Below are 15,813 nucleotides of genomic sequence, written 5' to 3' on the forward strand. Positions count from 1 at the left end.
TATAATAATTAATTTAAATACTAATTTATAAATTAAAAATTATTAATAAATAAAATAGTTTCAAAAATTATAATTAATTTTTAAATTGATAACTATAATAATTTTTATTATAAATTATTAATTATCAAGATCTTAACTATAAAAAAATTGATTTTAAATAAATTTCTAATTAAAAAATAGACTTTAAACATTAGACACTAAAATTAGTCGTTTAATAATATTTATAATCACAGTATTAAAAATAAATACTTTGTACACTATAAAATATTATGTTAAACAAATAAGTTTTAGTTAACTTAAAAGTAATTTAAGTTAATAAGAGCACATTATCATTAAAATAATTTAATTAAAATACTAAATAAACAATGCATGCTACTTTTGGTGTTGAGAATCTTCTATATATTGTCGACTAGGCAACTTTCTCAACAACTAAAAGTTTGTAAAATGTGTTTAATACTCCCTTACTATTTAATATATTTTTTAAGAACAATATATTCAGTGGCAATTAACTTTACATTTAATTATTCCAAAAAATTGATTCTTACCTGCTAAGTTCAGAATTTTTTATTCTTGACAATCTTTTATTCCAATACCACTTAAGAACATAATAAAATATTCTTTACATGAAACCTAACCTTGAGCTAAAAACCCACTTCTTGTTAATATTGTTAACAATGATTCGATCAAGATATGGATTCCATTACATAGAACTTTTTGTGAGGATCTATGAATGTTCTTGTTGATCCAATTAAAACATAAGTACACTTGTTTTTAGCACATGAAAATTGAATGCAACTTCAAAACTCCACTAAACTAAACCCTTATCATTTGCTATTATAAGGAGATGAAATATTTTATCAATAAACATGATTATTGAACCTTTGATGTAAAGATGAAGAAACTATGAAGAACACTTCAAAAGAATGCAGCCAACTTTTTTTTGAAAGAAATATCTAATGATTTTGTCCATTCACCCCCAACATAAAGTAATTATTTTCATGCATTATGCTTTTATGTTGTGTTGAAAATATCTGATGCTTATAAATATAAAAGTGATATTTTTTTTTGTGGGTGGAGATTAAAATATTCAATTAGTACATGCACTCAAAATACTATACCAGTTTCTGGCACTGCACCATGCTCATCTAGAAAAGAAGATTTGATTGGGTAGTTGAGAATGATCATTTTTTTTATTGGAAAGGACACACACTAATTACATATTAAATAACTTTGTATAAAATACTTGGAAGTTCCTAAATAAATATAATATATAACATTTAGATATATACAAACTATTTTAGTTTTATTTATTATTTTGAAATTTTAAACACAACAAGCAAGATACTATATATAATTTAAATATTATTAAAATAAACTCTTAAGTAATATGTGATATAATTACGTTAACGGAAAAATTAAAAATAAAACAGATTATTTAACCTCAAATATGAACCTATTATTATGTTTAGTTATATAATATATTAATATATAGAAAAGAAGTTGGTCCATGATATCCTCTTTCATCCACACAAAAGGGCAGAGTAGTGGACCTTTACCATTCCCTGTAGCCACCTATTTAGGCTTTCTCAAACTTCTTTTTATCTTTTCTCTAACTTCCAAAATGTAAAAACTAATCAACAAAACCGACCATAGTTAACATCGATTCAAAAGACTAAATTTAGGGTTTAGGTATTTTAAAATTTACTTATTATAAAAGGACTAAATTTATATATTTTAAAAAAATAAAAAATTAAATTAATTTAAAATTTTGAAATAAATTAATTCTAAAATTTATTAAAAATTAAAGACTAAAAACATATTTAATCTATATTTTATCTAAAAAAACATCGATATAATTCAAACATTTAAACATCTAACACTAATATTTGACAAGACATATATCCAATATATCAATACATTTATTTTAGAAATAATAAGAGATTATAAGTAATATATATTTTTACTATATAGTGATTCTTAAAAATATATAATTATTAGTGTAAATTTAAATTATATATATTAAAAATATTAATATAATAAACTATAAATTGTTATCGTGATAAAAATATTAGTTTTATAAATTAAATATTTTATTAATAAGTATGATAAAATATTTTAGAATACCGGATATAAATAATTATAAGAGAAAAATATGTAACCAAAATCGAAGTTTATATCATGGATCTTTATATTTGGCATATAGTACCTTTTCTAAACAAATACTGTTTAATAGTTAGAATATACTTCTTTTAAGATAGTGAAGGATGGGCATAGTGCATAATTTCTTGGATGCTGTTCTGCTTAATATCACTGTGTTGGAAAAGACACATTTCATGTTTTTTTTTCTTATATAAACAAATAATTATAATTAAATAAAGTAAGTAGTTTGCAGAAACTATTGGAAAAGTAAAACATCAAAGCTTCACATCTCCCTACATTAGAAATATGAATTTTCATATAAAAGAATATAACTTTGATGGAAGGAATAATAAGAGATAAAATTATTAATATTATATGGATGTAATTTGAAGTCCAATGTGGAGAAAGACAGGTAACGGTAGGGAAGACGAGTGAGAGAAGAAAACGAAGAAAACGAAAGAAAAAAGAGGGAATGGCAGAAAGGTAAATGAAGTGGAAAAGAAAGTCGTATTTAGCAACGCCCAACGTTATTATAAACCCAACATCAGTTCCACAATTTCTCTGACACTAAATTAGAAACCTTCACTCAGTTCATGGCTTCCCTTTTCACCTTCGTTTTCTCTCTCTTGCTTGTGGCACAATGCTGCTGGTGTCTAACATTGCCCAAGAAGACATACATAGTTCACATGAAACACCACAACAAGCCTTCAATCTACCCCACTCACACCGACTGGTACACCGCAAATCTTCAATCTTTAACCACTGATTCCGATCCATTGCTTTACTCCTACACTGATGCCTACAACGGCTTTGCGGCGTCGCTGGCCGAGGACCAGGCGCAGCAGCTGCTCAGATCCGAGGATGTTCTTGGAGTGTACGAGGAGACTGTGTACCAACTGCACACCACGCGCACGCCGCAGTTTTTGGGGCTCGAGAGAGAGACGGGGCTGTGGGAGGGTCACACCGCGCAGGACCTCAACCAAGCCTCGCACGACGTTATCGTGGGGGTGCTAGACACGGGAGTGTGGCCCGAATCTCCAAGCTTTACTGACGCTGGTATGCCTGCGATTCCGGCGCGGTGGCGCGGGGAGTGCGAGACCGGGCCAGATTTCTCGCCGAGTGTGTGTAACAGGAAACTCATCGGCGCGAGAAGCTTCTCGCGAGGGTTCCACATGGCCTCTGGGGTTGGGGCCCGGGAGAAGGAGCCGGCGTCGGCACGCGACAGGGACGGCCACGGCACCCACACCGCGAGCACAGCGGCTGGGTCGCACGTGGCCAACGCCAGCCTCCTCGGGTACGCGAGCGGAACCGCACGTGGGATGGCGCCGACCGCGCGTGTTGCGGTTTACAAAGTCTGCTGGACCGACGGCTGCTTTGCGTCAGACATTCTCGCCGGAATGGACCGCGCCATCCAGGATGGCGTCGACGTGCTCTCGCTTTCCCTCGGCGGCGGTTCCGCGCCGTACTTTCGCGACACAATTGCTGTCGGCGCGTTCGCAGCGGTGGCAAGGGGGATCTTCGTCTCCTGCTCCGCTGGGAACAGCGGCCCCGAGAAGGCATCCCTTGCAAATGTAGCACCCTGGATAATGACTGTTGGTGCTGGGACGTTGGACCGTGATTTCCCCGCCTTCGCCGTGCTCGGTGACAAAAAACGGTACTCCGGTGTTTCGCTTTACAGCGGAACCGGAATGGGGACCGAACCGGTGGGGCTGGTTTATAATAAAGGGTTGAACCAGTCCGGAAGCGTGTGCATGCCCGGTTCGCTCGACCCAGGTTTGGTTCGTGGGAAAGTGGTGGTTTGCGATAGAGGGATTAACGCGCGCGTGGAGAAGGGCAAGGTGGTGCGTGACGCAGGTGGGGTGGGGATGATTCTGGCGAACACGGAGGCGAGTGGGGAGGAGTTAGTAGCGGACAGCCACCTTCTACCGGCCGTGGCGGTGGGGAGAATCGTGGGGGACCAGATCAGGAAATACGCTTCGTCAGATCCTAATCCAACGGCAGTTCTCGGTTTCCGTGGAACGGTTTTGAACGTTAGACCTTCACCAGTGGTGGCAGCGTTTAGTTCGAGAGGGCCCAACATGGTGACCCGACAGATTCTGAAACCGGATGTTATTGGGCCTGGGGTTAACATCTTAGCCGGGTGGTCCGATGCTATTGGGCCCTCTGGGTTGACGGATGACACGCGCAAGACGCAGTTCAACATCATGTCAGGTATGTGGTGTTTCACTACCAATGTATGTTTGGGATTGGGTGCGATTGTTGTAACATAACATTGTTGTGTTGTGTCGTGTGCATCACAGGTACGTCGATGTCTTGTCCACACATAAGTGGGTTGGCTGCGTTGCTGAAAGCGGCGCATCCAGAATGGAGTCCCAGCGCGATAAAATCTGCACTCATGACCACAGCGTACGTTCACGACAACACTAAGTCCCCAATTCGCGACGCCGCAGGTGGTGCCTTTTCCACGCCGTGGGCTCACGGTGCGGGCCACGTTAACCCACACCGTGCCCTTTCTCCCGGGCTTGTCTACGACGCCTCCACCAGTGACTACATAAAGTTCCTCTGCTCCTTGGACTACACCCCCGACCACATTCAACTCATAGTTAAGCGCCACGCCGTTAATTGCACCAGAAAATTCTCTGACCCCGGCCAACTGAACTACCCCTCCTTCTCCATCCTCTTCGGAGGCAAGAGGGTGGTGAGGTACACGCGCACCCTGACCAACGTGGGCGAGGCTGGCTCCATTTACGATGTGACCGTTGACGCCCCCTCGACGGTGGAGGTGAGGGTGAAGCCCGCAAGGCTTGTGTTTGGGAAGGTGGGGGAAAGACGGAGGTATACGGTGACCTTTGTGTCGAAGAAGAGTGGCGGTGATTCCGGCAAGTATGGGTTCGGAAGCATCATGTGGAGCAACGCGCAGCACCAAGTGAGAAGCCCAGTTGCCTTTTCTTGGACTCTCTTGTGAGTCTCTTCTCGTCAGCACAACCATTGTTTCAACCCCAACAAAAATCATAAATGCTGCTGAGTAAGGCATTCGTTGATTTCAGCCAACACTGTAACATTATTTAGTTGGACATTTCAGTTCAGTTAGAAGGTTGTGTATTTTTTTCTCGTGAGACAAAAAACAGATTTGAGATGGTTTAGTTGTGTGTGTACCAAGTAAAACTGATGTTAAGTTTGTGCGTTGGTGATTCTGTATAAAAAGTAAACACTGGCTACGCCAATTATCCTTAAGAATCAGACTTCAGTTCACTCCCAAAATTTCAGCCTTCTGTTTTTCATAAAGTACAATAGAGTCAAATTCATAAATTTTCATCTTCTTTTCCTTTTTCCTTTTGGTCCAACCTAGTTTACTAAATATATAACCTAGCTTGTCTTTTTTAAATATAAGGAGTATTAAACATATTCAATTTTTATGCAGACAAAAAACCTATTATCTGGTTCTTCATTTTCTAAATTTGAATCGCTAATTTTGGAAAAATGGAAAATCTTATCACTATCTTCTACATGGGTGGGAATTAATCAGACGAGTGAAGGCATTATCTAGTTCTTCGACCACAGTACAAGTTGTGTCTTGTTATTTAAAAATGTGTGGTAACCATTTTGAGTCCTTGAGGAAATTTAGGGTCTGAAAGGAAAAGACACTTTATGTCTGATTGACAGTTGCAAATAATAAGGATAGGACATGACGATCACATTTCTGCATCATCTCTGTTGCAGGGGTTATGGCGTGGAAAAAAGAGGGTAATATTCCTGAGTTCAAAAGGGATTTTAGTAAGAATTCTTTGAACATTCAAATCGATGAAGGAGGCAATGAGCTCAAAAAGCTTTGCGAGGTTAATTGATTTTTGGTGATGCTGTGTTTGCCAAAGTCATGTGTAATGATCTCTTTCATTATCCCTCTTACTTTTCTGTCCTCAAACTTTATTTTTCAAACTATCAGTGCCCTTAATTTTTTTCTTTACCAACGAGTAAATTAAAACTTTTAGAACTAGATGTGTTTTTACTCTTCTAACTAAAAGACATTTTTTTTTATCATATTACAAAATAACTTTTTTTTTCTTAGTCATTTAATATATTTTAGTCCTTATAACTAGTCAAAAGCTTAGAGTATGTTCACTACGTCTAAGTCCACACATGCTACATAGTATTTTGTGTTGGAGATTGTGTTTTGAATTATTGTAGTCAAAATTATTATTATTTCTTACATTCACTAAATAAAATCCAAATATCCATAAAATTCTTAAATAGTGTAACTTTTATAAAACTCAAGTCTAATATCAAAGCTCCACTATTCTCTCTCCTTTTTAAAATCACATGCTTATTTGATAGCTTAATGAAATCATATTCTCCTATAAACATTTCACTTTATAAATATTTCAACAAGGTTAGGTTTATACTTGATTGTCTAACTCTCAAATTCACAATCATGGACGTCTATAAATGAAACATTCTATTTGCCACAATCCCTAAAATGCTTTCAGTGATGGCACAACGAAGCAAATTTGATGAATTTGGATGACATAATGCAATATAGAACCTCAATTGTAGAAAACAAACTCGGCTGAGGAATATATGTTTGATTGAAGGTGTAATACTACACATGAAACTGACACAACAATAGCTTTACAAAGGACACTAGTATCTTCACACTATTTTTTTTACTACAATTTGACACTATCTCTCATAATTATTTACTTTCTCTTTCTTCTAAAAACATAAAAGTTAACTTTTGTTAAGACTATTTCAACCTTATACAAGTTGTCAGATGGTTGTCAAATGGTGTCAAACAACCTTTTTTCTTTTACACATATTTGGAGAGGCGAAACTGTTTTGTATTCAAACAGAAAGGTATTCTAGTTGGAAATATACCATTTGTAGGATGTGTAAGGCTAAATAGGTTGAAGTAGTGGTAATGTTTTACTATACTTATAAAATATTTAGAAAAAAAAAATTTGTCTTTCACTTGGTTTTCAAATAGATTGACTTTCTTGCTTGTCTATTTTGAATGTTTTAGCAAATTTTAATATCTACTTGTTTTTTATAGTACTTGTTTCATTGTTGTACTTTTTTTTTTCTCTTTATAATCTTGTATTTAAGAAATTTTTTGAAAGAATGAAATTGATTTGAAATCTAAATTATTATTAGTACAAATTTGGTTTTGTGAAAAACTTTAATACTTAAAGATTTTCGTATCCTTATAAAAATAATAAATGAAGTTAATAAAACATGTTATTTAATTTGATTTTAGAAATTGAGTGCTTTGATATAATATATATTTGTTGACACGATTTTAATCATTGTTTAAGAAATTCAACATATTCAAAGTGATTTATCATTATTAACTCAAATAAAAGGAACGTATAGCGGTTTACTTTCAATTTAAAGAATTAGCATTTCGAAAGCACTTCTACATCTAATAAATAAAGAAGACAAATTGTTAACATATTTTAAAGAAGTTATTTTTATTTCTTATAACTTTTAATTATAATATTTAATAATACTATTTTTTTCCAATGTTAGAACATGTAAACAAATATGTACGTAAAAAGTCTGTATTTTGGCTTGTATGAATAAATTGGTAAGATGAGAAATCTACAGCCACATACGTATTCTCTAAACTTCTACAAATGTTTGAAAACAATTACTATTGGCCGCGTCTCCACGAGTCTCGTCCTCTGCCCACCACGTGTCACGACAGCAAATAGACAACTATGTCGTACGATGCTACACTCTTGTATATGGGTACTAAAGTCAACCAAATACTATTACATAATTAAATTTTATCAAGCAACATTTAGGTTTATCACCTCATGCCAAATTTCTATTAATACTTCATTAATTACCTTATTCTACCTAAACCAAATCCATTAAACTCTTTGGTTTTGAGATCATTCTTGAGATACTTGTTCAAAATTTGATAGGTCTTTTATATTACTTTTGTATATTAGCGTCACTCAAAAAATATTATCTGAAGATTATTTAGTTTATATTTAAGTAATTTATTATTGAGAAATTAATAAATATATATATATATATATATATATATATATATATATATATATATATATATATATATATATATATATATATATATCGTTATGTAAGCCTTTTGTTAAAACAAGCTTTTAGAGTTAACCAATGCTTTGTCGGAGATATTGTAGTATAACGATTATCCATGCAGCAAAATTAATAAACTTTTGGTGAAGCATCGAATCATAATTATCCAGGTATCCAACGTGCTTTTATTTATGGGTTTTCTCCATCAAAAAGCATAAGATTCGTATGTGTAAATTTCAAAATTTCAAAATTTCAAATATTCCTCTTTGAATTTCAGGTTTCAAACATAGCTCTACCGAAATTCAAAACCTTGCGAACAGTATTTTGAAAACTACCATCTAACCTACCTCATTTTTTGTCAGCATTGCCCTGAGACTTTGAAAATCTGAAGGTTTTGGCATTTTGAAAACCCCTTATGGAAATTCAATCTGCCATAACCAAAAGAGCAGTTCTAACACGCCAACGCATGCTGTGAAATGAGCTAATAATTTATCACAAAGAGAAGAGAGAGAGAGAGAGAAGGGTTTTAACTTTTAAGCAATGATCCTGATGTGTGTGAACATACTCAAGCTTCAAAATCTCATCCACAAGCAACTAATAACCTAAATCAATAATGCCTTGTAAGATTCTTCTATCTCCTATACGTCAAAACTTGCCAAACCTATAAAGGGTAAGCCAGAGAAGTCTAGTCACACAAGTGAGAAAAACCTTGTTTTCATTACTCACTCATTAATATATACTATTTCTCGCAATGATAGACCCCAATGCTTTGTGTATCTATAAAAGCTAAACGGGTGGTCTTTCAGGAAACCCAACAAGAGTGTAAGGACGTAGAATAATAGAGCTCAGAATTTTACGGTATTTTACTCACAAAAACACACAAAGAAAATTGGAAGATGATGCCTGTTATTAGCAAAATGTACTGTTCATCTTCTCAGAAGGTGCTTGGGGTCAGAAGAAGGCCACATGTGGTGAATGGAGGGGGATTTGTAGTCACGGATTGTAGTGCCCAGAGGGTTGTTTTCAAGGTTGATGGCTGTGGAATTCATGGCACAAAGGATCAGTTAATTCTACGAGATGGTGAAGGAGATGCTTTACTTCTCATGCGTCGAAAGGTATATATATTGTGTGGGAAAATTTAATCCTAATCTTTATCAAGTTTCTCATATATACTGTGCATGCAACGTATATATTCTCTGTGATTGATTTGCTATGAACATGAAGTTATAACTTTGTGTGATGTTCAGGGAGGCATGGTTGAGGCGCTTAGCATTTACAAGAAGTGGAAAGGATATAGCTTGAACTATGAAGGATCACAGACCCTGGTTTTCAGCTTGAAAGAACCCAATTCTTGTTTTGTGAAGAACAATGGGATTAGAATCTCCATTGAGCCCAGAGCTGCAGGTAATAAAGGTTGGGACTTTGAGATCAGGGGTTACTTCCCTGATAGGAATTGTAGCATTGTTGACATTAGGGGCAACGTTATTGCCCAGGTACGCAATTTTTCAAGTCTCATTTTTTTCTCTTTCAGAAACTGGAACATGTTAACATGACATTATAGTATAAGTTGTTAATGTGTTTGGTTCGTTTATACAAAGGTTGGGGTGAATAAAGAAGTGGAGAAATTGATGGAAAGCAAGGATCTGTACAATGTGGTGGTGAAACCTGGGATGGATCAAGCCTTTGTTTTTGGAGTCATCGCAGTTCTTGACTACATTCATGGAGAATCGACCTACTGCTAAATTGTGCAGAAGATGCTACGTTTGCTGAATTATTATTATTATTATTATTGTTGCAGAAAACCAATGATGGTTTTATTTTCTGATCATAAATATGCATATATATGAAACCAGAAATACCAACTACTATAGGAAAATACCTTGTATATTGTGGAAGGGAAATTGGATACTTTAAGGTAGTGATTATTTGTTTCCTTAATTCGCGTACTTGTTTGACAATGATGTATATGTTAAACTTAATTATTTAGTAATTGTTCCTTGTGGTTATCGTTTATAGGCTGCTTTCGAATCTGTGTGAAATTGGATTGGTGATGGAAGAATTTTAAGAGTTTGGAACTGAATTAATTGAATAAATTACGCACGGAATTGGCTAATTTGGTTAAAAAAGAATCTCAAGAACTCTGAATTCATGCGTATGTATTATATTCACGTAATGACTAGTTTTTGCGTAATTGATATAAGAGATTATACTTAAGTTCAAACCAATAATTTACTATTTCAAAAGAAAAGTATATGTTTTGTTGAATTATTTAACTAGTGAGAAGGGTTCTCTCTACCCAATTATAAACAGAGTTGGTGTGATTCTCTTTTAGCAAATAAAGATTATTCTAAACCTAGGATTCGTCGAATTTTCATGTAATTAGACAAGAAAAAGTCGAGAACTGCTGTTTTTTGTGATTGGAAATCTAACGACTCTGCCACCATCTATCTGTGCATGATGTTTCGGTCAATCCATGCAGTATTCTGGATTCATATATGCATTTGCTATATCACAAACATATCGGATACATTTTTTTTTTATTAAAATTTACAATAAATATATATTTTTATTATACATAACGTTAATGGACTATTCTCTCTCTAAATAGAAATTATGATAACTACTATTAATTTGGCCTGATTCTCAAAATTGGAGAACTTAGGTGAGAATTTCACATGCCTCAAAAAAACCTAGACAATGTTACCCTAAAAGAGGTGACCTCAAAATTCAGGAGATAGAACTTCAACATGTCCCAGTAGAAGAAAAACAAGTTGATTGGCCAGTGAATGTTCTGAAGCACAAGAAGTCTCTATTTCTCAAAGCCTTCAATGCAAAAGACTGATTATGATGAGTGCGTGAATATGGAGGAATTTAAAATATTTTTAAATAAATAAATGTTTATAAATTAGAGTAGTATTTTGTTTAAAATTTTTAGAAATTAAAAATTTACTTTTATTTTATTTCTTTGGAAAATAGGTACAATTAGCAATTTTCTTAATTGGGCTTACTAAGCCCAAATAAGTTAAGAGGGTGGGAATATAGTAGGAAATAAAGAAGGAAGGATGAACTTAAAACATGAGAAACATATTCTCAATTTAGGACCAATGGAGGAATTTCTTTTAATTCTTTTAGTTGAATTTGAATTATTATTTTTTTCTCCAAGGACCTGTACAAATTTCATCCAACTACTAAAGGTCAATGGTTAGATTTGTGTCTAGTGGCAAACTTACGAGTATTGTATCCTTATTCTTGTTTTATTCTTATATGCAAGCTTTTACACTTACTTAATCTTATGAATTAATTTTGTGTTCAATTATATATATATATATATATATATATATATATATATATATATATATATATGTGTGTGTGTGTTTGATCTTTAATTCATACAAAAAAAAATCAAGTTTCTTATACTAATCAACCTAAAACATAATTAGGCACTTAACTAAACGAGATATTCATTAAATATTGTAGAGTTAGACAAAGAAGACGAGTTCTCCTTTCTTACCTAAATATTGCACATGAACAGAGATAATAACTATTATCCCATAATAAGAAATTTATTCTTATTCTCGTATTCAAATTCAACAAATATCAAATTTTTGTCTTATTCATATTTTCACTAAATAACGAGTATATACTCGTATCTATACTCATTTTTTTACTGTTTGAATATCAATAAATTAATTTGTATAAAATAATAAAAAATTATGGTAAAGAAATCATAATATTATCAAATATTCAATATTAAAAGGAGTGTTGTTTCTTCAATATCAAATATTTAAAATGAAATTATAATTGTGTATATTTCAAATTAGAATACCAAATAAAATTTCATAAGAGTCAAAATATTTATTAAATTTGCAAACGTTAATGAAACTTAGTTGATAAAATTTTAAAATATTTTCAAAAAATATAAAAGGAAAAAAAATTCAAATTAAAAAAATATTTTCAATTTCTATTTACTTTAACTTTTTTTAAATTATAATGAAAATATCTTTGTTTATACACTAATAAAAGTTGTAATAAATCACTTGATCAAAATCACAAAAAAAATAAAGATTAACTAATAATAATAATAATAATAATAATAATAATAATAATAATAATAATAATAATAATAATAATAATAATAATAGAATTTTAACATAGATCTTTCATCTTCTGAACTTCAATATGTTAAAATCAGATCTGTCTAATTATCTTAACCACAAAGGGATCTGAATTGATTAATAGACTTTTATTTGGTTTAAGATGAATCTTGAATGAATCTTTAGGTTTTAAAGCTCAATTAATCAATTTCACAGTTCTGGGTTAATGGACTGTTTAAATCAATCAAGAAAGATTATGAGAGAGAAGAAAGAAGCAAGACACACAATTTATACTGGTTCGATTCAGGGCGAATCTACATCCAGTCTTCTCCTAAGTAACACACTTAGGAGGATTTCACTAAACAGATAGGATTCAAGAATTATAAGCACACCTATATAATTCTAGACCCTAAAAACCCAAGAACTTGATCTATCAATCAAGAACTCCCCCTAGGAGCAATGCATCCACACAATTGCACCTAGGTCCACACTTCAAACACTGAAGCAACTGTAATCAGAAATACAGTAAACAAAATCAAGAAACGAATACACCTATGTTGTGCAGATTTGACAAAAAGCTCCTTGATTCAAGCAAGACCCATCATGGTAGAATCAACCATCAATCTTCTTGGATCTGCACTTGAGTGATCTTCCAGACTATTCAATCTCTCTGTGACTATCAGAAGATTCTCTCTCAGAAGGAAAAACTGCGTGATTTATCAATTTTCTCTTGCCTCCAAACAGATTCTAAAAACAGCTTTTATACAGAGTTTTCTGTTGTCACTAATTGATTAGCAATTTACCTAATCGATTATCGTGAGTATATTTTCACTTCCTTTGTGCCATACTCACAGCTAATCCATTAGTTAAAAAACTAATCATATGCAAGATTACACAACATGCCTAATGCATATCCTAACTAGACCAAGCTATGTTTTATTCTAAACCAGTAGACATCATCAAAATCATTCTTCATTCATAGGTGAAATAGCTCCCCCTACCAACAATCTCCCTCTTTTTGATGATGTCCAAAACATGGACTGTGATAGGCCTGCCTGCAGCACATTAAGCAAACAACAACAGCAGTACAAGCACACAAAACAAACAACAACATAGGCATATAACATATATCATTTTCATTACATACTCCCCCTACCAATAAACCAACAATATATCAAATTCTCCCCCTTTTTGGACATTAGCAAAAAAAATCAGACAGATTTAGGATGCAATACAGGACAACAGGAAAATTGTATCTAAACAGCGCAGCAATGTAAGAGATGCAGCAGGAGATAATGCATAACAACCAGGATAACAACCAGAATGCATAACAATTTCGCATAATGGATTAGCGGGCTCCTTTTGAGAAATTAAGTAGCAACTATGTGATGCAGAACTTAACATAGACTAAGCTTTAGACAGAACACGATAATGGATTAAGGCCAAGGTTAGGCAAGCAGCTACACAATTTGAACACAGTAGGCATACAAAGTATGACAATACTAACAACACAGCAGGTGAAATCAGTAGCACAGGTTAACATCAGAGTGCAGACAGCCATAAATCAAATCAGCAATTAAGTATTGCAATATCAGTTTAAATCAGTAGTGCAGAAATTTATGGAAGTATAGAGCAAATAGAAACCAAGACCAATGTGATGGATAAAAAAAAATATAATTTATTTATACAAATGTAGTGATGAAGTTACACGTATGATAAGTTAGAAAATAAAAATAGTTAAAAAAATTTAAAAAATACTATTCTATTGGATAAAAATAAACAACAAATAAAAATATTACAAAAAATTATCAAATATGTGTCTTAAAAACAATTTGAGATTGAAATCGCACAAAGAAAAATAAATGTATAATTAAGGACATGATAAGATGAAAAATATCGTATAGATATAAGCAAACTTTTCAAATATCAACTTAGTCGATAGTTAAGAGATAACTAAAGTGTTTTAGTGAAACAAATGAGTTTTCAAAAAGAAACAAAAATTAATAATAATATAATAAAGAAGATAACTTTTTTATATTTCCTAGTAAATGAAATGTTTATGTTATTAAATACTTAAATTGAGACTCTTAAACATTCTCATGTGGAAAGAAGATGTACAATAAATAAAAATATTAAAAAATAGTAGAAATATTCAAATATGAGACAAAAAAATATTTAATTGACATACATCATTTGAACATAATTGCATAAAAGTTGTGATAAGACGAAAAATATTTTAGAAATACGAATTAACTTCATGACAAGCCAAATAATAAGAAGAAATTAAAAAATAAAAAGTGTGTAGTAAACTATCTCATTAGGATGCCCCATTAGGAATTAAAGTTGCAATCTTGATTCTAATACCAATTGTTAGATTTAGTTCTTACAACTAGACCAAAACTAATAACTAATAATCAATATATAATTTTCTATTTAAGAGCATAACAACTCAAGTATTATAATACGATTATGAAATTGATCAATTAACCAACACTAGATATATTTTTTCTTGAACCAAAAGATGGATTTGTCCATATCAAAAGTCGAGTCGCACCGAATGTCGACTTGAACCAAAAGTCAAGCTAATCATACCGAATTGAAGGTCAAATTAAGTGAAGTTAGATTATTTAAGAAATGAAGAGAATTCAAAAGCATGTAATTCAATTATTAAGTATTTCAATTTCTTGAAATGGTTGAAATCCTTCATCCAAACACAAAGTAAGGAAAGTTAATTTTGAAACAAAAATTTGGGAGAAAAAACTTGAGTTTCATATTACACTACTAAAAAAACTCATATTTCTTGCTAATTTTTTGTTTTTTTTTGTAGAAAATATTTATAAATTTTGTTATGAAAAAAAATTGTAGGAAATTGCTGTCAATTTTTTTGCAAAATATTTTGTATAAAACGCTTTTCACAACAAATTTTGTAGGAAATACTTGTGAATTTTATAATTTTGCAGGAAATAATTATCTACGAAAGAATTACCTGCCAGTCAAGATTCCTATAAAAAATAGCAGGAAAAAGTCTTTTCTTGCAAATTTTTTTAACAAATTTGTAAGAAAATTACTATGTAATATGAGAATTTTTAGTAGTGTTAGAGCATTGAAGAAAACCTCTTTGACAAAATGAAAATTAGTTTTATACTCACCATGGGATGTATTTGAATTGTAGTTAGAGAAATTAAAGTTGAGTGAATAAAACTGAATATTTCATTCAATGGAGAAACCTTATGGTTTTGCTTTGAAAGCAACCCACCTTTGAAGCTCAATAAAACAAAACAAAAATTTGTCGAACATCATTTGTGACTTTCAATGCAAAGTAAATTTGGATTTGAGTTCCAAACATCATTTATTATTTTGTTTTGACATTTTTCTTATTACTAATCTCAATGTATTACAAATGTTAGATTTTATAATTAATATAGAATAAGATTTTGATTGATAAAAGAAATAAATAACTTTAGTTAAATGAATACGAAATTGTCATACTCTTAGTAAGTTTCAACTTTTATATTATTAT

The 15,813-nt window shown here is 32.4% G+C and overlaps 2 protein-coding genes across 2 annotated transcripts; both read left to right on the top strand.

Annotated features, from left to right (window-relative positions):
• The first annotated feature begins 2,682 nt into the window (after nt 1–2,682).
• Nucleotides 2,683–5,400, top strand: LOC114163341 (Subtilase family protein). Its single transcript, XM_028047598.2, has 2 exons — nt 2,683–4,350; nt 4,440–5,400. Exons 1-2 carry the CDS (start codon nt 2,733–2,735, stop codon nt 5,102–5,104), a joined length of 2,283 nt encoding a protein of 760 aa, XP_027903399.1. The 5' UTR covers nt 2,683–2,732; the 3' UTR covers nt 5,105–5,400.
• A 3,521-nt stretch (nt 5,401–8,921) lies between these two features.
• On the top strand, nt 8,922–10,212 carry LOC114162933 (protein LURP-one-related 6-like). Its single transcript, XM_028046948.2, has 3 exons — nt 8,922–9,314; nt 9,447–9,692; nt 9,798–10,212. The coding sequence occupies exons 1-3, from the start codon at nt 9,096–9,098 to the stop codon at nt 9,939–9,941; spliced, it is 609 nt and encodes a 202-aa protein (XP_027902749.1). The 5' UTR covers nt 8,922–9,095; the 3' UTR covers nt 9,942–10,212.
• Nucleotides 10,213–15,813: the final 5,601 nt, after the last annotated feature.

The sequence above is a fragment of the Vigna unguiculata genome, chromosome 9, assembly GCF_037176805.1.
Source record: "Vigna unguiculata cultivar grain cowpea cultivar isolate G323 ecotype 2 chromosome 9, ASM3717680v1, whole genome shotgun sequence".
NCBI classification, from domain to species: Eukaryota; Viridiplantae; Streptophyta; class Magnoliopsida; order Fabales; family Fabaceae; genus Vigna; species Vigna unguiculata.